This window comes from Gossypium arboreum, chromosome 5, assembly GCF_025698485.1.
Source record: "Gossypium arboreum isolate Shixiya-1 chromosome 5, ASM2569848v2, whole genome shotgun sequence".
NCBI classification, from domain to species: Eukaryota; Viridiplantae; Streptophyta; class Magnoliopsida; order Malvales; family Malvaceae; genus Gossypium; species Gossypium arboreum.
Genome location: NC_069074.1, coordinates 11,655,335 through 11,683,277, shown reverse-complemented (window position 1 = coordinate 11,683,277; position 27,943 = coordinate 11,655,335). Strand labels below are relative to the sequence as shown.

The following is a 27,943-nucleotide window of genomic DNA, read 5'->3' as shown; positions in this document are numbered from 1 at the left end:
ATCCCCTCCTAGTTGTTTTAAAAATTTTGCAAGTTGTAAATATTGTAAAAAAAATTCAAGTTGCATCATGTGTGTCTGAAGCTTTAGGAGTGAAAAAAAGAGAGTGAAAAAGTAAAAAAGAAAAATAAAAGACATGTGGACTTATTAATCATTGAAAATTGCAAATAATTGAAATGCAAAAAAGAATATGCGAATTACCTGTGCTGAGTCCGCACTCAAAGCTCTTTAAATCCTCCAACCAAGCAGCCGCTTCTCTTCACCCTTCCAACTTCTCTTCTTTGTAGCCAAAAAGGAACAATGAGCCGAATTAAAGAAACTTTATCCAACATTTCTGATTCTGCCAAACACATTTCCTTCACCAAGAAACACAAGAAAATTTTCTTGGCACTATTTGCATCTTTAGTCATTGTCGCTGCTATAATCGGCATTGTTGCTGGAGTGAGCTCACGGAATAACTCCGATGAGTCCGATACTTCCCATCATGCCATTGTGAAATCAGCTTGTAGTGGTACATTCTACCCTGATTTATGTTTCTCGGCTGTTGCTACCGTCCCTGCTGGTACTGCCAAAAAGGTGAGGAGCCAAAAGGATGTTATCGAATTGTCTCTTAACATCACCACCACTGCTGTCGAACACAATTACTTCAAGATTAAGAAGCTTTTGGCTCGAAAGGACTTGACGACGCGTGAAAAGACGGCTCTCCATGATTGTTTGGAGACTATTGACGAGACCCTCGACGAGCTCCACGAAGCTGTTGAGGATCTTCATGAGTACCCCAACAAGAAATCTTTGACCCAGCACGCCGATGACCTCAAGACCCTGATGAGTGCCGCAATGACCAACCAGGAAACTTGCTTGGACGGGTTTTCTCACGAGGGTGCCGACAAGAAAATCCGTGAGGTCCTGATCGATGGCGAGAAGTACGTCGAAAAGATGTGCAGTAATGCGCTTGCCATGATCAAGAACATGACGGACACTGATATTGCAAACGAGATGATGCTCAAGTCATCGAACAGGAAGCTGAAGGAGGACGAAAGCGGCATTGCCTGGCCAGAGTGGTTGTCCGCTGGCGACAGGCGCCTGCTTCAGTCGTCTTCGGTGACCCCCAACGTGGTTGTGGCGGCCGATGGTAGCGGGAACTTCAAAACGGTGTCGGAAGCGGTCGCCAAAGCACCGGAGAAAAGCAGCAAAAGGTATATTATTAGAATCAAAGCAGGCGTCTACATAGAAAACGTGGAAGTCCCAAAGAAGAAGAGCAACATAATGTTCATCGGAGACGGGAGAACTAAAACAATCATCACCGGCAGCAGGAATGTGGTCGACGGAAGCACCACTTTCCACTCTGCCACAGTTGGTAAGTCTATTTTCATTTCCTATATTTTACATGAATTTACCTTTTCTTTTTCAATTAAATTTCATTATATTAATTTTTCAATAAATTCTCTAAAGTTCCCGGCCACCATTAATAGATCGTAAGTTGAACTACTACTGGCCAAACCGATCATTTACTGGCCTCAGATTATATTTGTTTTCTTTTTAAAAATGGTTAAAATGTGCCTGTAGTTCCTGTACTTTTCAAAAACTAGAATTTAGTCCATGTATTTATATTTCTAAAATTTCTACTTTTGAGATTTTAAAATTTAGGTCAAACTATTAATATTTTTAAATTATTTTTTGTTAAATTTATGTTAATTATAATATTTTTTAATTATATAACTATTAAATGAGTAGTTTATTTTTAAAAAAATTTAAAATATTTTATCAACAAATTTAATAAAAATTATTCGTGTTAACAGTTAAACTTAAATTTTAAAATATGAAAATTAAAGAAATTTAATTTCTAAAAATATAAATACATGGACTAAATTCCTAATTTTTAAAAAGTATAGGGATTATATGCAGATTTTAACCTAAAAAATTGATAATCAACTCCGTTAATTACGAAATATCTCGAGTCAGTCCCTGATCACACTGGAGCCGAAGCTTGGGCCCCTGCTTATCTCTTCTCAGTGATTCATGTTGTCAAATCATATTGGTTAAACTTTCCTACGTTATCTCATTAGATTTGGGGAGCACATGGCCTGGTTCACTAAAGGTCAATTATTCAAACAGGATATTCTTTTTTATATACAATATTTGAATATGAAAGATATCATACGCAAAATGGACAAATAATCCTACGATTGACTAGTTGTCAGGTTACAATGTGTGCTCCTCGTTTTGCCCACTATTATTGGAATAGATCATAATCAACCCCGCCATGACATTTTTCAAATAAATCCTTTCTCCTTAGTTTTGTAGATAGATAGATAAATAGAGAGGCATTGAGTTAATTGAACACTCTACTTCCTGTTTTCACCCAAAACAACAACAGGGAGGTTACTTTACAGCTGACCCTGGATTTTTCTTTTTCTAGATAAGCTTTTCATCTATTATCATGTTCAATGAAATTTGATTGTGGGGACTTGGTGGCTTCCCTCTTGTTTCATCTACTTGTCTCATTGGGTCATATAACAACTTTTTCCAGTTTCCTTTCGTGGATGGTACCTATTGTTTTGACTAATTATCATGCATTCAACATCGCACCAGGCACGCCAACCCAACGAACAAATAAATTTGATTATTTTATTATACAATTTTAACCCATCCTAGTAAGGGGTGTTGAGCTCCAATGACTGATGTTTGAAGGGCCCAACACATGCTTGGACGAAGGGAATCGACCAACCGATTTCCAGTTTTTGGCGATGTTACGGACGGTACATTTATTGTGCACAGTTGAGCAGCTCCGTACAGCATCATAGCAATACCTTTTCTAAATTCCTTTTGATTGGTCCCCGACTAAATAGTGCCGTCCTTTGCTGATGCGTAAGGGTCGGTGTTGGTTTACATAAAGTAGCTGCCTTCTCCAAAAGATACCAAATAGTTTTACTTTCGTTGCAAATTGGAATAGTTCAAGCCTTCATAGGAGTAGCTAGCTTCGTTCCCCTCGTAGTCCTGTTGCCGCTGAAATCATAAAGTTCAAAAAATTGATTTGATGCTTAACAATATTTTCTTTATTAGGCAGCTAGCGTCATTAAATAACAGAAACAAGTGTTGTTGAGCCAATTTATAGTTGTACATTACATAATGCAGAATCACATGGGTGCTTATTAGGTGCTATACGCCAGATAAAACGTTGAATTATTACATTGGTAGTTTAATGTTATATATTTGAAGTTTGAACATTATGCTGAACATGCATAATATAATACATGTTCCCATGTGGTTGGTTGCAGCTGCGGTTGGTGAAAAGTTCCTTGCCCGAGACATAACGTTCCAAAACACAGCAGGTCCCTCCAAGCATCAAGCTGTTGCCCTCCGTGTTGGCTCTGATCTCTCAGCATTCTACAATTGTGACATGCTAGCATACCAAGACACTCTCTACGTCCACTCCAATCGTCAATTTTACGTTAACTGCCTCGTAGCAGGAACAGTTGACTTCATCTTCGGAAATGCCGCAGCCGTGTTCCAAAACTGCGATATCCATGCTCGGAAACCAAACTCAGGGCAGAAAAACATGGTGACAGCCCAAGGCAGGACCGATCCTAACCAAAACACAGGCATTGTGATCCAGAAATGTAGGATAGGTGCCACCTCTGATTTACAGCCTGTTCGTAAAAACTTCCCAACATATCTTGGGAGGCCCTGGAAGGAATACTCGAGGACTGTGGTAATGCAATCAACAATCAGTGACGTGATTCAACCTGCTGGCTGGCACGAGTGGAGCGGGAGTTTCGCCCTGAAAACACTGTTTTATGCCGAGTACCAGAACACTGGGGCCGGTGCCTCAACTTCTGCGAGAGTGAAATGGGGAGGGTACAAGGTGATCACTAGTGCAAGTGAAGCTCAGGCTTTTACTCCTGGCAGGTTCATTGCTGGAGGAAGTTGGTTAAGCTCTACAGGCTTTCCTTTCGCTCTTGGGTTGTAATAATTTTAAAGATTGTATTGTCAATGTAGCCACCTACCTACTTCATTGTTTGGTTTGAGATTTGCTTTGCGGCCGTGTATCTGTTAAATTATTACTAAATTAATAGTAGTAATAAGCGAATGCCAAGGCTTTCTTCAAATTTATCTGGTGAGACAGTTTGGTTTCATGTCAATAAATAATCGTCGTCCAAAAAAGAAATCAATAGATCATCAGCCCTTGGGAATGTCGGCAATGAGTTAAGGGCTTGACGTTAAGTTCGCAAATGGGCTGGCTGCCAATTCGGCCTTTGTCAGAAAGAGATATCGAATACCCGAGGTGTCTGGTTCGATGTCGACACTTGGCCCAATGCTGGCACCTGGTTTTCAGTATGGGATTTCCAAATAAAATTCAAGGGAATCAAAAGCTAATTTAAGATGGAAACGACACTTGGAAGGACAAAATGTTAAATCCCAATTGGCTATTATTTTCATAAAACCAACAATTTGTCAAAGGAATTGATGCCCCACAGTTGCCCATAAATCAAAGTACAAAGCATCCCTCGAGATAGACTTTATTCAAAAGTCCATATGTTCATCACACTGTTTGCAGGTTGTGGAGCACTTTCATTGGTCGGGGCTATTTTCCAGCTTTGGAGTTTTGAATAACTCAAAAAATTTTATCTAAAACGCTTAATCATATTGACAATGGAACGTTGAAATGCTGCCAACATCAACATTCCGAAAATCATGCCAGAAAAAACACATTTTAATTTTTTTAATATTCGCTTGGAAGAGTGAGCTCATGTTCATACATTTTACAGACCTTATTCAAACAAAAATTAAGTAAAAAAACTAATAACGCCATTTTTAAAAATTACTTATCATGAGAAAAGAATATTCCTTTTGGCCAAAGAAAAAAATATTATTGAGAAGAAATGTTGGCGCTATCAATGGCATAGCAACGCGTCATGCTGTTTCACATTGTATAGCACATGGTAATCACCTTTAAATACGTCCAAGTGAGCAGGACGGACGGACGGACGAACCCAACACGTAATAAAATTCTTTTTCTTTGGATTGGACAATTGAGTTTAAATAATATATGAATATGATATATAAATTTTGATTTGGTGTAATTATATATATATATAATTTTGATTACGAAACTATTATATATATATTAAATTTTAATTTTAATTTAATCATATAATTTTTAAAAATAAATACATTAATTTATTTTTATATTAGATAAATATAGTTATTTGTGTATGTAATATATAAATATAAATTAATGTTATATTAATAATTATGTTAATATTTGTGAGAATTTGATTAAATCAATATTTCATGTACAAAATTAAACAAAATTAAAGTTTATGTATAAACCTGCACATTAAACCAAAGTCCTTAGATAGTTTTGAAATTTATCTCATTGTATTAAACAAAATTAGGGCAAACTACACTAGTATCATCTATCTATTAGTAAATTTCTTTTTTATCACCAAACTATAAAAAGTTACAAAGTGATCACTTAATTATTCAATTGTCATTTTGTCACAAGATGACTAACAGTGGCAATTTTAAAATTGGCATTATATCAATTTTAACTCTAAAATTTATAAATTATGTAAATTTAATCTTGATTCTAAAAAAATTATCCCTCAACATTTGCACATTGTGTAAATTGGTCTCTCTCTCTATATAGTTTTAATTTTTTTGTGATGCTGAGGGTTAATTTTAAAAGATTAAGAAAAATAAAATTTATTATCTTAGATTTTTGGGTGTTTTTATTTTTTGTATATTTTCGATCAATTTTAGTTGATAATTTTGTTTCTTTAGCTTTTTAGGTGAAATGGTCACAAAGAAAAACAAAACTACAAAAAAAATCACATTAGACAATGTGTAAATGTTAAGGGGTTAGATTTATTAGAATCAATACTAAATTGACAAAATATATAAATGTCAAAGGTTAAAATTGCAATTATTCCAATTTTAGAAGCTGTCATTGTTAGCCAATTGATGACTAAAAAGATAAAATTATATAATTGAGTAACCATTTTATTATTTTTTATAGCTAGATGACTAAACAAATTATCAATAATTAGATGACTATTAGTGGAATTTACCCATAAAATTGCATATAGTTTGACCTTGGGGAAATTAGTGCTATCCAACTACTACTAATAAATTTATAGTAATTTGATGAAAGGGAAAAAGAAAATTTATTTAGTTTGATCCAACAAAATAATGAGAGTTCACATGCTCCAAGTGGTGATTATGGGGGCTGACTAATTAGTGGTTCACATTACATTTGCAGCTGAAGCTTCCTTGCATATCAATTTTCTGTCCTTTTCCAATGGGATTTTGTTAGGTTAATCAAAACTTGTAAGAAATCTTTTGAGCAGGAAAGAGGGGCTGTTACCTCATGATTAAAGTATTTGAGTAGTAGTTACTGTCTTGAAATTGATTTAACATCGCATCAACATATCTTAAAAATATCGTTAAGTATTTATTTATAGGTTTTAAGTTTAAATAATAAATTGCAAAATTCAACTAACTTTATATATATTTATTTTTCAAGGGTAATATGATTTTGGCTCTCAAGTTTAGTAAAGTGGTTCAATTTGATAGAAAAAATAAAAGTTTGATGATGTGAAATTATATCACATAATTTCTTAAAAATTAAAATTATATATAAATTTTCAAGTAATTATATGATACAATTTTAAAATATCACATCTAATATTTTAATAATTGGATAGATAGTTATACCACCAATTCTTAATTCAATGGGTGTGATCGGTTCGACTGCTAGATTAATAATAAATAAATAGATAATTAAAATTTCATAAAAACTATTAAACCGCTTGTTCATTTGCCAATTTCTTGTACCAAATTTTTTTATTTTTTTTATCAATTTTAAATATTTTCCGATTCAATCAATTCAACCCATTTATTTGAACTATTATATTAATCAATTCAATTTCCAACCGATTAATTTGACACAGTTTTAGTAACATTAGTCACATTATGTTACTAAATTTAAGTACCAAAATACAAAAAGAAAAAAAAAGCAATACAAATCAAAAGGGAATTTAATTAACAAATTCCAAAATTTATACTATGGATTTAATTACAAAATTTAGACTATGGATTTAATTACATTTTCCACCTCATTTCTCCCTCGAAAATGATGAATCAAAGTAACATGTTGGTAATAAGATGACAAGTGGCAACAGTTTTGATGATTAAACAAAAAAATTCGGATACTTGCAACTTGAAATATTAATTACATGTTGGATTTACAAAGTATGTTGTAGAGTATGAGATTGAAAGTTTGAATCTCTATAAAAATGAAATACATTTGATAACTAACTGTTTACCTCAAGAAATGGTGATCTTTCTTGTTTACTCAGTTTTTAATCTCATTAAATGCCAGATGTATAATGATGGCAGAAGCAATTTAAATGCCATAAACGCCAGATGTGTACTTATGGCTGAAGGAAAATAATGATGTTGATTGTATAATAAAATAAAAAAATAAACAATTTATTTAAATAAAGATCATTACTCTTCCCATTTTTCATTTTCTTGATCGATTATAATTGTAATATTTTAACAAAGAAGCATCGAAGAGAGGTCCTATCTTTTCATCTCGTTGAGCAATGGATTCAATCAAGTCTTTCAAGGGCTATGGCAAAGTAGACGAGGCTGAAGAACGAGCTTTCAAGCGAAAGACACGAAGGCGTCTCATTATCCTCGTCATCTCCATTATCGTGCTGTTAGCTGTTATCATTGGCGCAGTTGCGGGGACTTTGATACACAAGAGAAACAACTCGTCTCCCGATACTGCATCCCCAACCGAGTTAACTCCAGCAGCTTCATTGAAGGCGGTTTGCGAAGTGACTCAGTACCCATCTTCCTGCTTCTCCAGCATATCATCTGTCGCATCGTCGAACGCAACTGACCCAGAGATCCTCTTCAAGCTGTCTTTGAAAGTAGTTATCGACGAGCTCTCTGGGTTGTCACAGTATCCCAAGAAGTTACAAGCTGAAACCAATAACACCCAAGTGAAACACGCTCTAGATGTATGTGGAACCGTGTTTGATGACGCGTTGGATCGACTGAATGACTCGGCAACTTCCCTCGAAGTTGGGGACGGAGAGAGTTTGTTGTCGGATTCCAAGATCGATGACTTGAAGACATGGTTAAGCACAGTCATAACCGATCAAGAAACATGTTTAGACGCCCTGGAGGAACTGAACACCACAAAGAACTTCAACGCCACACTGTTCGAAGAACTGAAAGCCGCCATGCAGAACTCAAGTGAGTATGCCAGCAACAGTTTGGCCATCGCTGCTAAAATCTTGGGTTTGTTGACCAATTTCCGTATCCCGATTCACCGGAGGTTGCTTGGGTTCCAAAAAGCTGCACCTTCAGAGTTCCCAGCTTGGGTTAGTCCCACTGAAAGGAGACTGTTGCAGGAGTCCAAGCCTACCCCAAATGTAATTGTGGCTAAAGACGGTTCCGGCCATTTCAGGACCATTAACGAGGCGGTGCAATTGGTGGGAAAGAAGAACCAATCGAGATTCGTGATCTATGTGAAGGAAGGCAAGTATGTTGAGAATGTGAATCTGGATAAACACAGGTGGAATGTCATGATTTACGGTGATGGCAAAACTAAGACTATAATTTCCGGCAGCCGCAACTTTGTTGATGGAACTGCCACCTTTGATACAGCAACTTTCAGTAAGTAATTTTTCAATCTTCATTTACCATGATACTGTTTAGATCTTTAGTTTCAATTAGATTTGATAATCGTTATTGTCCTTGAAAGACATTAATCGATATCCAAAAGCAAACCCTCAATTTCTGAAACTTTATAAACCACGATGAAGCTTGAATCAGCAGAATGTGTGGTAGATTATGAATACAGATTTAAAACACACACACACACACACATTGTGCTTGCGTGTTATCATGTGGAATTGTTGGGCTATACTTCCCAAAAGAATTCTGCTTTTCCCACTTTAAAGTTGGTTGCACCCCACCATGTGCCTGTCTTTACAAAGATCTGGCCATGTGGTCCCACTGATCTAAATAATTTAAAAGGCCTGCAACTGATACATACTACCATATGACTAGGTCTTGGTGTATTTAAAGATAAATGACTAGGGTATTGATGTATCTAATGTTAATTTTTCTTCAATGCTCCCCTCAAGTCCCATCCATTAGATAGAAGATCTAAACTGATCAATTTGTATTATGCTGATAGCCAATTGCTCACTTTTACATGATGTCATTGGAAGCCTGAAAAAGGGTTTGAATAGCTTGCTTTTAATTAGATGAATGAAGAATATGATAGCTCTTCTGTGAATCACCAGCTGTGGCAGGAAGGGGATTCATTGCAAAGGACATAAAGTTCGAAAACACAGCAGGTGCAGCAAAGCACCAAGCAGTGGCTATGCGGTCCGGTTCTGACCGCTCGGTATTCTACAGCTGTGCATTCGATGCCTACCAGGACACTCTCTATGCTCATTCCAATCGTCAGTTTTACAGAGAATGTGACATTTTGGGTACAATTGACTTCATTTTTGGGAATGCAGCTGTTGTCTTCCAAAACTGCAACATCCAGCCCAGGCAGCCTTTGCCTAACCAGTTCAACACCATCACAGCTCAAGGCAAAAAAGACCCTAACCAAAATACTGGCATCTCAATTCAGAAGTGTACAATAACTCCATTTGGCAACCTTACTGCCAATACTTACCTCGGCAGGCCCTGGAAAGAATTCTCCACCACCGTTATTATGCAGTCCAACATTGGGGCGTTCTTGAACCCTGTGGGCTGGAGAGAATGGGTCACTAATGTTGATCCACCCAGCACAATTTTGTATGCAGAATATCAAAACACTGGACCTGGATCAACCGTGGATCAAAGGGTAAAATGGGCTGGTTATAGGTCCACTCTCTCAGAAGCTGATGCTGGAAAGTTCACAGTGGCTAACTTTATACAAGGTGAAGATTGGCTGCCTGCTGCCACTGTAGCGTATGAACCAGCTTTATGATTTTCATAATAGATTCAAGGGTAGGGTTGTGAAAAGGTCGAAGATCAAATATTAAGATGGTGTTTTTATTTACCCTTTTTTTGACATTAAAATTGCTCTGTAGACCTATATATTATATGTTTAACTCAAATGACACAAAGAGGAGGTTTACATACCATAAATTTGCAATATATTGAACCATAAAGATTGAACAAAGCATTTTGTGATAAGGATACATGGATGGATGAGCTAGCTGAGTTAGCAGCCTTTGTTCATTATACTGAACCAAGTAATAACAACTTTCATATTTAACTATGAAAATGGATGATGAAAATTTTGGTCCCCAAAACTGCAAAATCAATGCCCACTCTGTAAACTTTCTTTGTGGAAAAAGGAAGCAAAGCCAAATGAGGGTTGTAGTTTGGGGATGAGGTGGAAGGTTAAAAGCTACGTGATAGAATGAAATTCCTCTCTGAGATGCAATTGGCATAATGTGCATACGTAGGAAGGAGAGTGGAATGATTTTGTCAAACCAATAAAAATTGTATCCGTCTGCAATTACCAGAAAATAATAAATTTTCCTTAGAGAAAGTAGTTGTAACGGCCTAATTTTCAGTGGTTTCGGAAATGGTGATTTGAGATCACTAAATTCGACAAATAAGATTGAACAAGATAGTAATTTAATATTTATGAGTCAAGTAAGAATTTAGAAGAATTTGTGAAATGGTGAAATTAGTGAATTAAAAGAATTTATTAGGTCAAACGGGTCAAAAATGAGGTATCGAGACCTCAAAGTTGAAAATCGAGCTATAAATATTTTTATAAATATTTATGGAGTGTCATTGAGTTAGTATTAAAGTTTCGTTAGAAAATTTTAACGTTTGGATGGCTAATTAATTAAAAGGACTAAATTGAAAATAGCGCAAAATTTGTTAAATTGTGAGTAAATAGCTTAAGTATTTAAAAGATGGATTTAAAGAGCAATTAGACCCAAAGGTTAATGGCTGGACGGTTTGGGTATGAAATAAGCAAGAAAACAATGTGAACAAGGGCAAAATTAGAAATAGCATAAAAGTTAATAGTTAAATAATGATGTAATTGAAAAATCTAGACATTTCTTCATATTTTCTCAGCTAAAACGCCATAGAAGGTCTGGAGAAAGCTGTTTTTCATATTTTACATCATGTGAGTTTAATTCTTACTTTTCTTGATAATTTTATGTTTTTATGACTTTTACAATTAGGTCCACTTGTAGAATTCATTAGTTTTTGATTTTATGGGTGAAATTGGAAGTTACCCTGGATGGATAAGGGAATTTTATGATGAATTATTATGAAATTTAAGTTCTAATTTTATATTAAGGTGGTTTTATTAAGTGATTTTGATAGGAAATGATATTTAGGACCTAATTGTGAAAAAGTTGTGAATTGAAGGTTTCTGTTGAAATTAAGAATATAAAAGGTTTTGAAATAGTTTATAATGATAAAATAAAGTGTTAATTGAGAAAAATTAGTTCAATTGATGGGTGAATTGAGAAGGGACTAAATTGTGAAAATTGTAAATTTTGGGGTAAAAGTGCAATTTTGAAATTTGAACAGCATAAATTGTGAAGTGAAATAGAATTGAAATGGATGCTAATGAAGGAATGATTTTATAATTATAGATCAAGAAAACGAATCGAATCGTGGAAAGGAGAAAATTCAAGAATAGTCCCCAATTTCTACGACTTTTACAAATTAGTCCAGGTAAGTTCATATGGAAAAGTTCAATGTTTTGATATGAAAATATTATGATTGTTAAAGTATTTTATTGTTGATGAATACTATCAATTTGCATTAACTAATGAATAATGTGTAACTAAAAGTACAAATTAGTAGGAACAATGGATTTGAGTGCTTCTATTACGTGACCTCGATGAGTTGATGAAACATATATGACAAGTGTGCCCGTTTAAGACCATAGCTGGGCTATGGCATCGGTGCAATGTGATAATGTGACTCAGTATAAGACCATAGTGGGCTATGGCATCAGTATAATGTGATAATGTGATTAGTATAAGACCATATGCAGGATATGGCTTCGGTATGATATGTGAACCGTGTAAGACCATGGCAAGGCTATGGCTTCGGTGTGTGATGCGTATCAATGTGAAAGTCCATGGTTTACTATGGCAATGTGATAATGAAGCACTCAATTCCCTTATTGTTCCCTAATTTGACAATGAAGTAAATGAGAAGCGGGCCTAAGGGAGTTAAATTGTGAGTTGCCATATGGAAATTATTCCAATGAGTTATTAATGAAATTGTGATTTGGAGGATGAAATAGTTAAACTAATAGATATATGATTGTGTACGATATTTGATATGATTTGTGTTTATATGCCTATGAGCTTACTAAGCTTCAATAAGCTTACTTGTGTGTGTTTAATATTTTTATGTAGATTGACTTGAAGTGAAGTGGGTAGATCGGATCAACACAACAGGGCACACTATTCAGATCAATTCGGTAGTTTTTGTTTTATGTTTAAATATTTATATGGCATGTATAGAGTTTGAATGAATTGAAGTAAAGATGTTATAAACTAGTTAACAATATTTGTACTAAAACAGTTTTCGGTAAGTAGCAGTAGTTTGACTTTGAAAAATCACTAAAAATAGTAGAAATGGAATTAAATAATGAATAAATTATGGAATCGAATATCGATGAGTCTATTTTCATATGGAAGAAGCAAAACAGGTATATGAGCTATATTTTATGACATGTTTAAATTTTTGTGAAACAGGGCTAGAGCGATTTCTGGATCCCCTGTTCTGACTTTGGAAATTCACCATAAATTTTACAAAGATAATTAGAAGTCATACTTTATATGTACAGATTATTTATTGAGTCTAGTTTTATTAGAGACAAACGGCATAGTCATTGAAGCTCTGTACAGAGAGATATCTGATTCGTAATACACAAAGGTCAGAGTAGTCAAACCCTGAAACAGGGGAGATTTTAAATAATAAACTGTACTAATTGGCTTGACCAAAAATTCTAGAAAAAAATTGATAATTAGATATATGAGTATAAATTCAGAAAAAATTTACGGATTTGGATTTCGAGTTTTATAACTCGAGATATGAATTATTTAGCAACTATGACACAGTTGGACAGCTTGTCTGAAAAGTATTATATAAATTATCTAAATTTGGTTAAGTGCTCAAATAAGTTTAGTAGTGCCTTGTGCTCGACTCCGGCAACGGTCTCGGGTAAGGGGCGTTACATTTATTGGTATCAGAGCTTCGGTTTAGCTGATTCTCGGAATATGTATGATGTGAAAAGTGTCTAGAATTACATGCCATATAAATCGTGATAGTGTCTTGTGTATGATCCGATCTAATCATTGTTTTATTATAGATTATCTTCGATTTGAAAAGATATTAGATAGACCGAACAAACTGAGCAAGAAGAAGTTAATAGCGAGTACAAATCTCGAACAAGGAACAAGTAGTGAAGCTCGATTTCATTGATGCGAGAACAAGAACTCAAAAATATGATTTATGGATTCATGAATCAGTGGTATAATGAGAATGTGCGAGAAAGAAATCAGACTCCGCAACCTCCTCCCCCTATCTCAACATCTGTAGTACCCCCGGTTGCTCCTCCACCTCCTCCGACAACTGAATCGCAAGCGTTCTCCATTTGAAAAGCTCGAAAACATGAAATGAAGAATTTTGGGAAGAACAGACGATGACCTCGTTAAAGTGAATATTGGTTACAAAGTATAATGAGGGTTTTAAGCAAATGGCGTGCTCACCAGATGATTACTTAATATGTCTTGTGTCATTATTGAAAGAAGAAGCTTATAACGGTGGGAAACAATAGAAGTCATTTATGCGGTTGAGAAGATCACTTGGGAATTTTTCAAAATGAATTTAAGAAGAAATATGTCGGTAGAAGATATCTGGATAAGAAGAAAAGAGAATTTCTCGACTTGCGACAGGGAAACAAGTCAGTGGCTGAATATGAAAGAGAATTTGTTTATCTGAGCAAATATGCTCGAGATATAGTACCCACTGAAGAAGAAATGTGTATCAGATTTGAAGAAGGGCTTAATGATGAGATTAAAATGATGATAGGGGGCATTGAGATACGAGAATTTGTTGTTCTATCAGATCGTGCTCAGAAGCTTGAAGAAGTATATAATAAAAAGATGCAACGAGATAGAAGAAGTAAAGAATCTTTCAAAAGAAGTGCATCTAAGTCATTTTCGGCTTTACCAGTGAAGAAATCTAAAGAGGAATTCAGTCGAGCCACTTCAGTACCAGAAAGATCAGGAAAAAGTAGGCCAAGACAATCTGATTACAAAGCATCTGACAGACCTGCTATTAGTGTGGGTAGTGTACAAAATACCCAAAGGCCCAAGTGTCAACATTGTGGAAGAAGTCACCCCGGTGAATGTAGAAGTAAATTAGGGGCTTGTTATAAATGTGGGGCCACTGATCACTTTATTCGTGATTGTCCCCAATTACAAGTAGAAGAAGTGGAACAGAGGGAGAAACCGAAAATTCTTCCTCAAAAAGGAAGACGCTCGTCGGAGAAAGATGCTTCTGAGGCCTACTCGTTCGGGTATGAAAGATACTGCTAGCTGATCAGAAGTTAGGGCTCCTGCTCGTACTTATGCCATTCGAGCGAGAGAAGAAGCAACAGCTCCAGATGTAATTGCTGAATTACCAGGGTTACCACCCGATAGAGAAGTTGAGTTCGTGATAGATGTGCTTCCGGGAATAGCTCCCATATCGGTGACACCGTATAGAATGGCTCCAGCAGAATTAAGAGAGTTAAAAACGCAGTTGCAAGAGCTGTTAGACAAAGGGTTTATCAGACCGAGTATGTCGCCGTGGGGTGCACCTGTCTTATTTGTGAAAAAGAAGGATGGTTCATTGAGGCTGTGCATAGATTACAGGCAGCTGAATAAGGTAACAATTAAAAATAAATATCCTTTGCCTCGTATTGATGATTTATTCGATCAACAAGGATGCTACAGTGTTTTCAAAAATAGATCTCAGATCTGGGTATTATCAGTTAAAGGTAAAGGAATGTGATGTACCGAAAACAGCTTTTAGAACTCGGTATGGTCATTATGAGTTCTTAGTTATGCCATTCGATTTGACAAATGCTCCTGCTGCTTTTATGGATTTAATGAATCGAATTTTCCAGTCTTACCTAGATAGATTTGTGGTTGTGTTTATTGACGATATACTGATCTATTCAAAGACAGAATCTGAGCATGCTCAGCACTTGAGAATTGTACTACGATATTAAGGAAAAACAGTTATATGCAAAATTTAGTAAATGTGAATTTTGGCTTCATGAAGTGGGATTCTTGGGTCACATTGTGTCGGGTTGATGGTATACGGGTAGATCCGAGTAAGGTGTCAGCGGTGATTAATTGGAAAACTCCAAAGAATGTTACGGAAGTGCGAAGTTTCCTTGGATTAGCTGGTTACTATCGTCGATTTGTGAAAGATTTTTCACTGATTGCTTCACCGATAACTAAATTATTACAGAAGAATGTTGAGTTTGTATGGTCTGATGAGTGCCAACAAAGTTTTGATCAATTAAAGAAAATGTTGACAGAGGCTCCGGTGTTAACTCAGCCTGAATCAGGTGTGCCATATGTAGTATATAGTGATGCGTCTCTGAATGGTTTAGGTTGTGTATTGATGCAGTTAGGAAAAGTTGTAGCATATGCTTCTCGACAGTTGAAACCACATGAGAGGAACTACCCTACACATGATCTTGAGTTAGCTGCCATAGTATTTGCTTTAAAAATTTGGAGACACTACCTATATGGAGAGAAATGTTATGTGTATACAGACCATAAAAGTTTGAAATATTTAATGTCGCAGAAAGAGCTGAATTTGAGACAGAGGCGATGGTTAGAGCTGTTGAAAGATTACGATCTTATCATTGATTATCATCCGGGTAAGGCAAATGTAGTGGCAGATGCACTTAGTCGGAAATCATCATTATTTGCTCTTCGGGCGTTAAATGCTCATTTGTCTATTAATGAAAATGGTTCTATATTAGTTGAATTAAAGACAAAACCAGTATTCTTTCAACGAATTCGGGAATTGCAAGATGAAGATCCGAAGTTGGTGTTGAAACGACAAATGGTTCGGGATAATTTGAACTTAGATTACTCTATTGATAATAGTGGTATGTTATACCATCGTAATAGAATTTGTGTCCCGAATAATCTAGAATTGAAGAAGGATATCTTATCAGAGGCTCATAGTAGTATGTACTCGATTCATCCGGGTAGTACGAAGATGTATTGTGATTTGAAAAATTGTATTGGTGGCCTGGTATGAAACGGGAAATTTGTGAATTTGTGGCAAAATGTTTAATCATCAGCAGGTAAAAGCTAAACATCAAGTGCCTACAGGTTTGTTACAACCCGTAATGATTCCAGAATGTAAGTGGGAACATGTGACGATGGATTTTGTATCTGGATTGCCGGTGACTCAAGAAAAAGATTCGATTTGGGTGATAGTAGATGATTAACTAAATCGGTAGCATTTTATTCCGGTCGAGCAGATTTTTCACTTGATAAGTTAGCGGAATTATATGTGTCAGAAATTGTGAGATTACATAGGGTGCCGACATCAATTATTTCTGATCGAGATCCGAGGTTTACTTCGAGATTTTGGAATAAACTACAGGAAGCTTTAGGTACTAAGTTAAAATTTAGTACAGCTTTTTACCCTCAGACAAATGGACAATCAGAGCAAGTGATTCAGATTTTGGAAGATATGTTAAGGTGTTGTATACTGAGTTCGATGGCGGTGGGAAAGGTACTTACCTTTAAATTGAATTTGCTTATAATAACAGTTATCAAGCTAGTATCAAAATGGCACCGTTTGAAGCTCAGTATGGAAGGAAGTGCGAGAACCCGTTGTATTGGTCGAACTAAGTGAATCGAAATTAGTCTGAGTGGATTTAATTCGGAAACTAAAGAGAAAGTTCAGATTATTCGGAAAGCTTGAAAGTCGCTTCCGATCGTCAAAAGTCGTATGCTGATTTGAAAAGAAGAGATATAGAGTTCAATGTGGGTGATCGTGTGTTCTTGAAAGTTTCTCCGTGGAAGAAAGTTTTACGGTTTGGTAGAAAAGGAAAGCTTAGTCCACGATTTATCGGACCATCTGAAATCATTAAGAGGATCGGTCCGGTAGCTTATAGATTGGCCTTGCCTCCGAACTTGAGAAAATCCATAATGTATTTCATGTATCTATGTTGAGACGATATAGATCAGACCCTTCACATGTGATTCCTCTCATCTTGAGATAGAGCTACAATCGATATGACTTATTTGGAGGAACCGGTGAAAGTATTAGCTCGGGAAGTTAAAGAACTACGGAATAAACGAAAACCGTTAGTAAAAGTGTTATGGCATCGACATGGATTGGAGGAGGCAACCTGGGAAACAGAGGAGTCAATGAGATCACAATATCCAAAATTGTTGTGTAACAAATTTCGAGGACGAAATTTTTAAAGGGGAGAGTTATAACTACCTAATTTTCAAGTGGTGTCGGAAATGGTGATTTGAGATCACTAAATTCGACAAATAAGATTGAACAAGATAGTAATTTAATATTTATGAGTCAAGTAAGAATTTAGAAGAATTTGTGAAATGGTGAAATTAGTGAATTAAAAGAATTTATTAGGTCAAGCGGGTCAAAAATGAGGTATCGAGACCTCAAAGTTGAAAATCGAGCTATAAATATTTTTATAAATATTTATGGAGTGTCATTGAGTTAGTATTAAAGTTTCGTTAGAAAATTTTAACGTTTGGATGGCTAATTAATTAAAAAGGACTAAATTGAAAATAGCGCAAAATTTGTTAAATTGTGAGTAAATAGCTTAAGTATTTAAAAGATGGATTTAAAGAGCAATTAGACCCAAAGGTTAATGGCTGGACGGTTTGGGTATGAAATAAGCAAGAAAACAATGTGAACAAGGGCAAAATTGGAAATAGCATAAAAGTTAATAGTTAAATAATGATGTAATTGAAAAATCTAGACATTTCTTCATATTTTCTCAGATAAAACGCCATAGAAGGTCTGGAGAAAGCTGATTTTTCATATTTTACATCATGTGAGTTTAATTCTTACTTTTCTTGATAATTTTATGTTTTTATGACTTTTACAATTAGGTCCACTTGTAGAATTCATTAGTTTTTGATTTTATGGGTGAAATTGGAAGTTACCCTAGATGGATAAGGAATTTTATGATGAATTATTATGAAATTTAAGTTCTAATTTTATATTAAGGTGGTTTTATTAAGTGATTTTGATAGGAAATGATATTTAGGACCTAATTGTGAAAAAGTTGTGAATTGAAGGTTTCTGTTGAAATTAAGAATATAAAAGGTTTTGAAATAGTTTATAATGATAAAATAAAGTGTTAATTGAGAAAAATTAGTTCAATTGATGGGTGAATTGAGAAGGGACTAAATTGTGAAAATTGTAAATTTTGGGGTAAAAGAGCAATTTCGAAATTTGAACAGCATAAATTGTGAAGTGAAATAGAATTGAAATGGATGCTAATGAAGGAATGATTTTATAATTATAGATCAAGAAAACGAATGAATCGTGGAAAGGAGAAAATTCAAGAATAGTCCCAATTTCTCGACTTTTACAAATTAGTCCAGGTAAGTTCATATGGCAAAGTTCAATGTTTTGATATGAAAATATTATGATTGTTAAAGTATTTTATTGTTGATGAATACTATCAATTTGCATTAACTAATGAATAATGTGTAACTAAAAGTACAAATTAGTAGGAACAATGGATTTGAGTGCTTCTATTCGTGACCACGAAGAGTTGATTGAAACATATATGACAAGTGTGCCCGTTTAAGACCATAGTTGGGCTATGGCATCGGTGAAATGTGATAATGTGACTCAGATAAGACCATAGTGGGCTATGGCATCGGTATAATGTGATAATGTGATTCCGTATAAGACCATATGCAGGATATGGCTTCGTATGATATGTGAACCGTGTAAGACTATGGCAAGGCTATGGCTTCGTGTGTGATGCGTATCAATGTGAAAGTCCATGGTTTACTATGGCAATGTGATAATGAAGCACTCAATTCCTTATTGTTCCCTAATTTGACAATGAAGTAAATGAGAAATGGGCCTAAGGGAGTTAAATTGTGAGTTGCCATATGGAAATTATTCCAATGAGTTATTAATGAAATTGTGATTTGGAGGATGAAATAGTTAAACTAATAGATATATGATTGTGTACGATATTTGATATGATTTGTGTTTATATGCCTATGAGCTTACTAAGCTTCAATAAGCTTACTTGTGTGTGTTTAATATTTTTATGTAGATTGACTTGAAGTGAAGTGGGTAGATCGGATCAACACAACAAGGCACACTATTCAGATCAATTCCGGTATTTTTTGTTTTATGTTTAACAATTTATATGGCATGTATAGAGTTTGAATGAATTGAAGTAAAGATGTTATAAACTAGTTAACAATATTTGTACTAAAACAGTTTTCGGTAAGTAGCAGTAGTTTGACTTTGAAAAATCACTAAAAATAGTAGAAATGGAATTAAATAATGAATAAATTATGGAATCGAATATTGATGAGTCTATTTTCATATGGAAGAAGCAAAACAGGTATATGAGCTATATTTTATGAGATGTTTAAATTTTTGTGAAACAGGGCTAGAGCGATTTCTGGATCCCCTGTTCTGACTTTGGAAATTCACCATAAATTTTACAAAGATAATTAGAAGTCATACTTTATATGTACAGATTCTTTATTGAGTCTAGTTTTATTAGAGACAAACGGCATAGTCATTGAAGCTCTGTACAGAGAGATATCTGATTCGTAATACACAAAGGTCAGAGTAGTCAAACCCTGAAACAGGGGAGATTTTAAATAATAAACTGTACTAATTGGCTTGATCAAAAATTCTAGAAAAAAATTGGTAAGTAGATATATGAGTATAAATTCAGAGAAAATTTACGGATTTGGATTTCGAGTTTTATAACTCGAGATATGAATTATTTAGCAACTATGACACAGTTGGACAACTTGTCTAAAAAGTATTATATAAATTATCTAAATTTGGTTAAGTGCTCAAATAAGTTTAGTAGTGCCTTGTGCTCGACTCCGGCAACGGTCTCGGGTAAGGGGCGTTACAGTAGTTAATTGTTAGGGTAAACTATTAAAATAGTCATTTTTGTTTACCTCAAATTATATTTTAGTCACTTATGTTTATGTTTGAAATGTTATGTTTTAATCACTTACATCAACGTGTTCTAATATTTTAGTCATTGAGCCTTTAATTACTGTTAACAGTGTAACGGTAAGCTGATATAATACGTTAAATTATCATTTTAAACAAAAATTTTAGGTTTTACAATTGGTCCCCATATTTTTTCGTTTCGAGCAATTTAATTTTTTACTTTTATATCCTTTTAATTTTTTTTCTTTATTTTCTCTTTATTTTTCATTCTCTTTTGTTTCTCCCTTTGTTTTCCTCTCTTCTCCGTCTTTTTTAACGTAATTTTTCTATGTTTTCCATTTGTGAAAACCAATCCCTATACTTTTATTTTTGAACAATTTAATTGTTTCTTTTTATTTATTTATTTTCCTTTTCTTCTCCCTTTTAGTTTTAACAAAAGAAAAATATAGAAAAATTACATTAAAAGAGATAGAGAAAGAGGAAAACAGAGAGAGAAGTGAATGAAAAATAAAAAAAAAAAAATTTAAAGGAACATAAAAGAAAAAAATTTGCTCAAAATTAAAAAAATATGGGGACCAATTGTATAATTTAACTTAAAATTTTTGTTTGAATGAGGATTTAATGTGCAACGTCAGCCTACCGTTATACTGTTAACGGCAATTAATAGTTCAGTGACTAAAATGCTACAACACGTTAACGTAAGTGATTAAAACGTAACATTTCAAACATAAGTGACTAAAATGTAACTTGAGTTAAACAAAAATGACTATTTTGATAGTTTAACCTAATTGTTAATGTGTTCTTAAATAATGCTTTTATTATGCATCTGGTGAAGAGCAAACGAATACATCCTAATTCATGACCAAGAAAGAAGAAGCATTTCCCTTAAACAGATGCATCAACTCTAATTGATGCTTCATTTATTTGATATCGAAGCTGCAAAATCAGAATACAGCATGTTTGGAACCCAATCCCAACATTGATAATCCCTCCTCCTTTGTAATCTATACAAAAAGGCTGTGACATCAGATAAGGTTATAAAGCTGAGTAGATTAATATTTGGACACCATATCATAAATTCTCAAGAATGACTCGGGCAAAAGATAGAATTGTCCTAAAAGAATTTAGTTGTTTATTCACTTTGTTCTTATCTCATTCCTTAGTTTGTTTTTTTAATTAAGAGTTTATCTTCTTATGTGGATCTGGCAAAGAAATACATCCTAATCCGTTTCCAACTATGGCTAAATCAATTTCATCCATTTTATATCTTTAATCTGTCAAAGCTAAGATGTTAGGCATGTCAAGAGTGACGAGCTTTACAACTTGGGTGAAAGGTCTTTGCATTTATTGAATAAAAAAAGGAAAAATAAAAACGACCCTTAAATCTCTAGTTCATCGTCCACAAGTTTAATGCATTTCCTAGCCATTTGTAATAATGATATTGGACTTGTCAAAAAGATTGGCTGCAGGGACCAAAGAAAAGCTTGCTCAGTTTTTGGTCGTGTTGATAAAATTGATGCACTGCAATATTCCACACCACAAATTCACGGATTATTTCTTCTGATTCACAATGGGAAGTTAAGGATTAGGCCGGATAAAATAAATGCCTTGGACTTGCATTCTTATTCTAACTCAATAAAACAGATCATCAGCCTTCGTTACTTTAATTCTATGCTAAATAAATATGTAGGGTCAAATTTACCACGTACTATCAGTTCTCATTAAATTTGGTAAATGGTAAAAAAAATAAGCCAACTCGAACAAGCTACTTGGGCTCAGGGAGAATCAAAATTCTAAGGTTTAACTATAGTTTCGATTCTTTCGAAAAAAGTTGCCCCAAATTGCTCATAAAAGGACAGCATAAAATCTCTATATCTCTTTCCCTACTTCCAAATTGCCTCGTCTCTGATTTTGTTGACGAGTGTGGATTTGTCTATATAAATAGACAGATATGCGGAGATTTGTGATTGGCAGTGCTAGAAACCTCATTGAAAGTTCGCGTCAAAAGTATCAGTTTGAACGGTCTATACTCTCTTCTTCATATCGTTTCTTATCCTCCTCTCCTGCTGCTGATTCCCCCTCTTCTTCTTCTTCCTCTTCAACAATGGCTCATCTAGTTTCTCTTAGTACTATTAACCCCAAGGTATACTCTCTTTTTAACCTTTTTTTATTTCATTTGGAGCGTTTCTGAATCTGGGTTTCTTTCTTTCTTTTGTTTGATTTGATTGATGTTGGGTTTGATTTGATTGATGTTGGGTATTGATTTTTTTTTCTTCTTTTCGTGTTTCCGAATCTGGGTTTTATGCTTCGTGTATTGTGTTTATCTTGTTATTTCTAAAAGTCTATATCTTTGACTATTTGTTTCATTCCTATCCCATTCTCAGCTCTTCGTTCTTTTTGTTATCTGTTAACTAAGAGGCAGCAATCGAGTTGCTTAAGGAGTCAGGGGAGTTTTCCCTTTCTAATCACTGGTTTCTTATAGCCATCTTTTAGTACTCAAACGATGATATTAATGTTGTGCTTGTTTATTCGTTACCTTTTCTATTGAGTATTGATGTGCAAGTATCCTTTAATTCCTCTTCCTTTTGTAGTATTTGTCTGTCAAAGGAATGGTTCATTTTTTTTTTCTTTCTCTTGCATGTATATGATGGTCGCTTTACAATGAGCAGGGATCTATTTTTGGTACATGCACTGAACTGATGTACTCCTTTTGAGTTCAAATCAATCTTTATAGTGTCTATTTAGCACGCCAATTCTGTTAAAGCTCACCATTTGCTTATTAGAAATGGATTTGCTAATTTTTGTGATTTTAAGAAAAAAAAAGTAATGGCATTAAGTGGAGAATCAAGTTTCTGAACACTTATGTGTTTTCGTTTAGGATATAGAATATTCTCGTTCTAGTTTGAGCCAGCTTCATACTTTTTTTATGGTCAGTCTTTTCTTATGGCTAATTTTCTCTTTATCATCAGGTCATAGAGTGCGAGTATGCTGTCCGTGGTGAGATTGTCACCCTTGCACAGGTAGTTTGCTAATCTGCTTCATCTTTGATGTATTTTTACAATTTATTTCTTTAAAGATATATTCTCATGCTTGTGTTCACATCCGAGTATAATTGGAGAATGGATTAAAAGGTGACTTTTGGGTAATTAGCCATTGGTGTTAATGTTGATAGACTGTTTTCATTACGTTTTTAGAGAATTTTATGTAAATGCTGCTGATATAGTCTTGTATATAAGCTGGATGTATTTAGTGTAAAATGTATGGCATAGTGCTTTAATTATATTTTCTTAATACCTTTTTCAGAAATTGCAAGAAGAGATACAGACTAAGCCAGATGCTCATCCCTTTGAAGAGGTATATTTTTTTAATTCCTTGACACTTTTGTAGTGGACACTTGGAGAATCAGTCTCATTTATACTTTCTTTGAGACAATATTCTCCTCCACTTTACTTTTGTTCTCCATGGTTGAATAGCAATGTCATGCTGATATCATATTACCATTTGTGAATGATGGATTCTGCAAAGCTTTGCTACAGTTGCAGTACTATAAAGAGACTTCTTATGTTGGTGTTTTGGATTTCATCTGGCCAACATAGATGGTTGTGGAACTCTGTTGGCTGGATGGTGTTCTCAAAAAGAAGTAATTAGGTGTATCTGAACAATAAAGGTCCTCTAGAGAAGTGGATTTTTTTTTTTTTTGGGGGGTTGATTGTAATACAAGAATGTTTATTTGACACTTCTAGTTTTATTATTTTATTTATTTGGCATTAAATGTTAATCATCTTTTACAGATACTGTACTGCAACATTGGAAATCCACAATCTCTTGGTCAGCAGCCAATAACTTTTTTCCGAGAGGTTGTTTTTTGTTAGTAGGTGATATTCATTACAATAAAGTTGCATGTTAATGAAGCCATTCTAACTAGGACATCTCTGCAATAGGTTCTTGCATTATGCGACCATCCAGCCATTTTGGACAAAAGTGAGACACAGGGTTTATTCAGGTACAGAGAATTACTATTGGCCGTCAGCTTTGTGGTTGTTTCTTTTAAATTCTATTATTGTTTCATTTGTTTTCTTTGACCTGATAAAGATTTCAGGTTTGTGATGGGTGTTTAATTTGGCTTATCCGTGGCTTTAGTTACTCTTAATTTGGCTTATTCATTGAGCCCGGTGAAAAGGCAAAATATAAAGCAAGGGTCTCTTTTGCTAACTGTAGAATCTTTACTTTGGCAGACTACAAGTTCTCTTTGACGATTGTTCCTTTGCCTCATGTAATTTGGCTTGTGGCCTTTTGCAGTGCTGACTCCATTGAACGTGCTTGGCAAATTCTTGATCAAATTCCTGGAAGGGCAACTGGTGCCTACAGTCATAGCCAGGTTGTGATCATTGCTCACATCTTGGAACTTTGACAATTTATGCTTGCACGTTTTTCTTAATTTTCCATTTTTTCGCTGTCAGGGTATCAAGGGATTACGAGATACTATTGCTGCCGGAATTGAGGTTCGTGATGGTTTTCCTGCTGATCCAAATGATATTTTCTTGACTGATGGTGCGAGCCCTGCAGTAAGTTTCTATCTCAACGCTGAATGACGAGTTTTTCATGAAAACTTGTATAACGGAATGGATTTTATCTCATCTACAGGTGCACATGATGATGCAGCTGCTGATAAGATCTGAGAAGGATGGAATTCTCTGTCCCATCCCTCAGTATCCTCTATACTCTGCTTCAATTGCTCTGCATGGTGGAACTTTGGTATGCATTTTATATGTCCATGTATTGTTTAGAATTTTAGGTATTTATAAGCTAGCTGGATTTAGCTGTCACTGAAGTACTTTTTGCTGGTTATTGGCCAAGCTTTAATTGACCAAAATCAAGTTGATTTATGTTTCTTGAGGATTAGTTTTTATCTGCCTTCCTTTGTAGGACTTGTACAATACTTGGAAATAGAGAATTCTTTTATTATTCAAAGATTTGTTGTTGATTGACAAGTTCTTGTGTTTATAGCTTTCTTTTGGCTTGTGCAGGTTCCATACTATCTTGATGAAGCCACAGGATGGGGTTTGGAAGTATCTGAGCTAAAGAAACAACTTGAGACTTCTAGGTCCAAGGGCATCACCGTTAGGGCCTTGGTTGTAATAAATCCTGGCAACCCAACAGGACAGGTAACAGTTAACATGTTTTTCAAAATTATATTTAGATGAAGAGGAGTCCTAAGTTTCATTTTTACTTGATTTTATTCTCATTGTGGTTGCAGGTTCTTGCTGAGGAAAACCAGAAGGCAATTGTGGAGTTCTGCAAACAAGAAGGTCTTGTTCTGCTGGCAGATGAGGTAGATCAATTTCTATATATTCTGGCTTTGCCATTTCTTGCCAATGGCTTTTCTTTCTAGGTTTGAGTCCCAAGGGTGATATTAACCACCTATGGTTTTACAGGTTTATCAGGAAAATGTCTATGTACCTGAAAAGAAATTCCATTCTTTTAAGAAGGTTTCCCGGTCCATGGGTTATGGTGAGAAGGATATAGCCTTAGTATCTTTTCAGTCAGTCTCCAAAGGTAAAATTCTGTTTTGTCTTACTTCTATTATCGCAGTTACAGAAGGTAAGAGAGCATATGCAAAATTTGGACTTTTGAGATAATGAATATACAATTTTTTACTGCCTTCAGGTTACTACGGGGAGTGTGGAAAAAGGGGAGGTTATATGGAGGTAACTGGGTTTGGAGTTGATGTCAGGGAGCAAATATACAAAGTGGCATCTGTGAATCTGTGTTCCAACATCTCGGGTCAAATTCTTGCCAGTCTTGTCATGAGTCCACCAAAGGTCAATCTTTTGCCATTTAAAATCAATTTTCTGTGTTTATTCTAATAACATTGGATGTTTGATATAAATATAAGAATATAAGAGGCCATTGGTAGGACGAATTGAGAGCTTTGCCTGGCTGCTTGTAAGCATTGGTTCTTATAGAAGAAACTCATACTTGCCAATAACATTAAGTCTTTGAACTGGTGTCCTTTATCGTGGTTGGTTGGTAATTTGGAGGCTGTGTGGTACACAATTTGGGCTTTAGGGAAGGGCTTTCCTTGGATAATGGAGTGAAATATTATGTTTAGATGGGTGGAATGTAAAAGCTCATGTTGATTGAACTATGTCATGCATACCTTGTATATGCATGTGATATTTGTAGCCAATAATAAAGAAAATGACACTTGCAGGTTGGAGATGAATCCTATGAATCATACAGTGCTGAAAGAGATGGAATCCTCTCATCTTTAGCCAGGCGTGCAAAGGTTAGGCCTCTCTTAGGTTTGATTCATTTAATTTATATGAGCAAAGGGGCCTTAATATTTAATTGTAGCAAAAGTGAATGCAAAATTCCACATTCTTATATGGTGCTTAACCAACAAATTTTGGAAACTTGAAGTTGATAGCCGTTGTAGCAGAGTCTGATCTAAATTATATTACCAGCAAAATTATTTCAATTAAGTCATACTCAAATGAAATAGTTGGCATTTTTTCTATTCATTGTCCCTTTTCACCCGTTCTTCAATTACATCCATTCATATCAGCTTGATATGTTTTTGTTACAACGGTTGTTATTCCAATTGCAGACACTGGAAGATGCATTCAACAAATTGGAAGGTGTAACATGCAATAAGGCAGAAGGTGCAATGTATCTGTTCCCCAGAATTGACCTTCCTGAAAAGGCAATCAAAGCTGCTGAAGCTGCAAAAAAAGCACCTGATGCATACTACTGTCAACGCCTCCTTGCTGCTACTGGAATTGTTTTGGTTCCTGGTTCTGGCTTTGGGCAGGTGAGTTGGTTATTGCAATTACATTGCCTTTATCCGGTTAGGTGCTTTGTGGACACTTAAAATTGCAGTTGTTTTCTGCTTTCAGAAGTTAGCAAATATTTTAAGGCTCCTCGACGTCTCTATTACTTGATAATTATCATTATTTCTTTGGTTCATCAAGAATTTATTTTATTTTACATTTTAATGCCAGTTGATATGCCCTTTTTGTATATTTTTTCCATAGGTTCCTGGCACTTGGCATTTTAGGTGCACAATACTCCCACAAGAAGAAAAGATTCCAGCAATCGTCACCCGTCTAACAGATTTCCATAAAAGTTTCATGGATGAATTCAGAGGCTGAGTCTAAGGGAAAGAATTCAGCTGAATCAGACGTGTCTCTTTTCCTTTTCATACAGAATAAATCGACCCTGTGTTAATGCTTGTACACCCAAGTCTTCAACTGTAGCTGGAACTGTTGTTGCTATCTAGGGGTCAATATGTCAAAATATGCTATTTGTTGCTGCTCATGCTGACAGTAGAAGTTCTAATTTAATGCAAATGCTGAAAGGTGATGTTTGATGCCATAAAAACATTAATAAGGTATTCTGAGTAGGAGACTCCGTTGAACCATCAAACGAATCTACATAATTATGACCCTATAACATTGATATCTCATAAATGAGATTGGACTGACATCAAGGCTATTAGATTTAATCCCTAATAAAACTCAGTATGTCATTACATACATCCCTAACAAAACCATCAAAGCTATTGAGAATTGGTACCATTACTTTGTTTTAAAAAAACCCCTTTGAACTAATTAGATTTTAGTTAAACAAAATTTTACAGTTTAATATTAAATTAAAATTAAGTAAAAATAAAAAACGAAAGGTCGAAAAG

At 34.9% G+C, this 27,943-nt stretch overlaps 3 protein-coding genes across 3 annotated transcripts; all 3 read left to right on the top strand.

Moving 5' to 3' along the window:
* Positions 1-183: 183 nt before the first annotated feature.
* LOC108453119 (pectinesterase-like) lies at positions 184-4,106 on the top strand. The gene is made up of 2 exons (XM_053028971.1): positions 184-1,354; positions 3,276-4,106. The coding sequence occupies exons 1-2, from the start codon at positions 298-300 to the stop codon at positions 3,965-3,967; spliced, it is 1,749 nt and encodes a 582-aa protein (XP_052884931.1). The 5' UTR covers positions 184-297; the 3' UTR covers positions 3,968-4,106.
* Positions 4,107-7,327: 3,221 nt separating this feature from the next.
* Positions 7,328-10,170, top strand: LOC108450121 (pectinesterase 3-like). The gene is made up of 2 exons (XM_017747598.2): positions 7,328-8,694; positions 9,330-10,170. Exons 1-2 carry the CDS (start codon positions 7,611-7,613, stop codon positions 10,007-10,009), a joined length of 1,764 nt encoding a protein of 587 aa, XP_017603087.1. The 5' UTR covers positions 7,328-7,610; the 3' UTR covers positions 10,010-10,170.
* Positions 10,171-21,996: 11,826 nt separating this feature from the next.
* LOC108453463 (alanine aminotransferase 1, mitochondrial) lies at positions 21,997-27,633 on the top strand. The gene is made up of 15 exons (XM_017751576.2): positions 21,997-22,393; positions 23,220-23,270; positions 23,554-23,604; positions 24,042-24,107; positions 24,192-24,253; positions 24,550-24,628; positions 24,711-24,815; positions 24,895-25,005; positions 25,278-25,415; positions 25,508-25,582; positions 25,686-25,806; positions 25,918-26,072; positions 26,465-26,539; positions 26,861-27,064; positions 27,288-27,633. Exons 1-15 carry the CDS (start codon positions 22,202-22,204, stop codon positions 27,402-27,404), a joined length of 1,602 nt encoding a protein of 533 aa, XP_017607065.1. The 5' UTR covers positions 21,997-22,201; the 3' UTR covers positions 27,405-27,633.
* Positions 27,634-27,943: the final 310 nt, after the last annotated feature.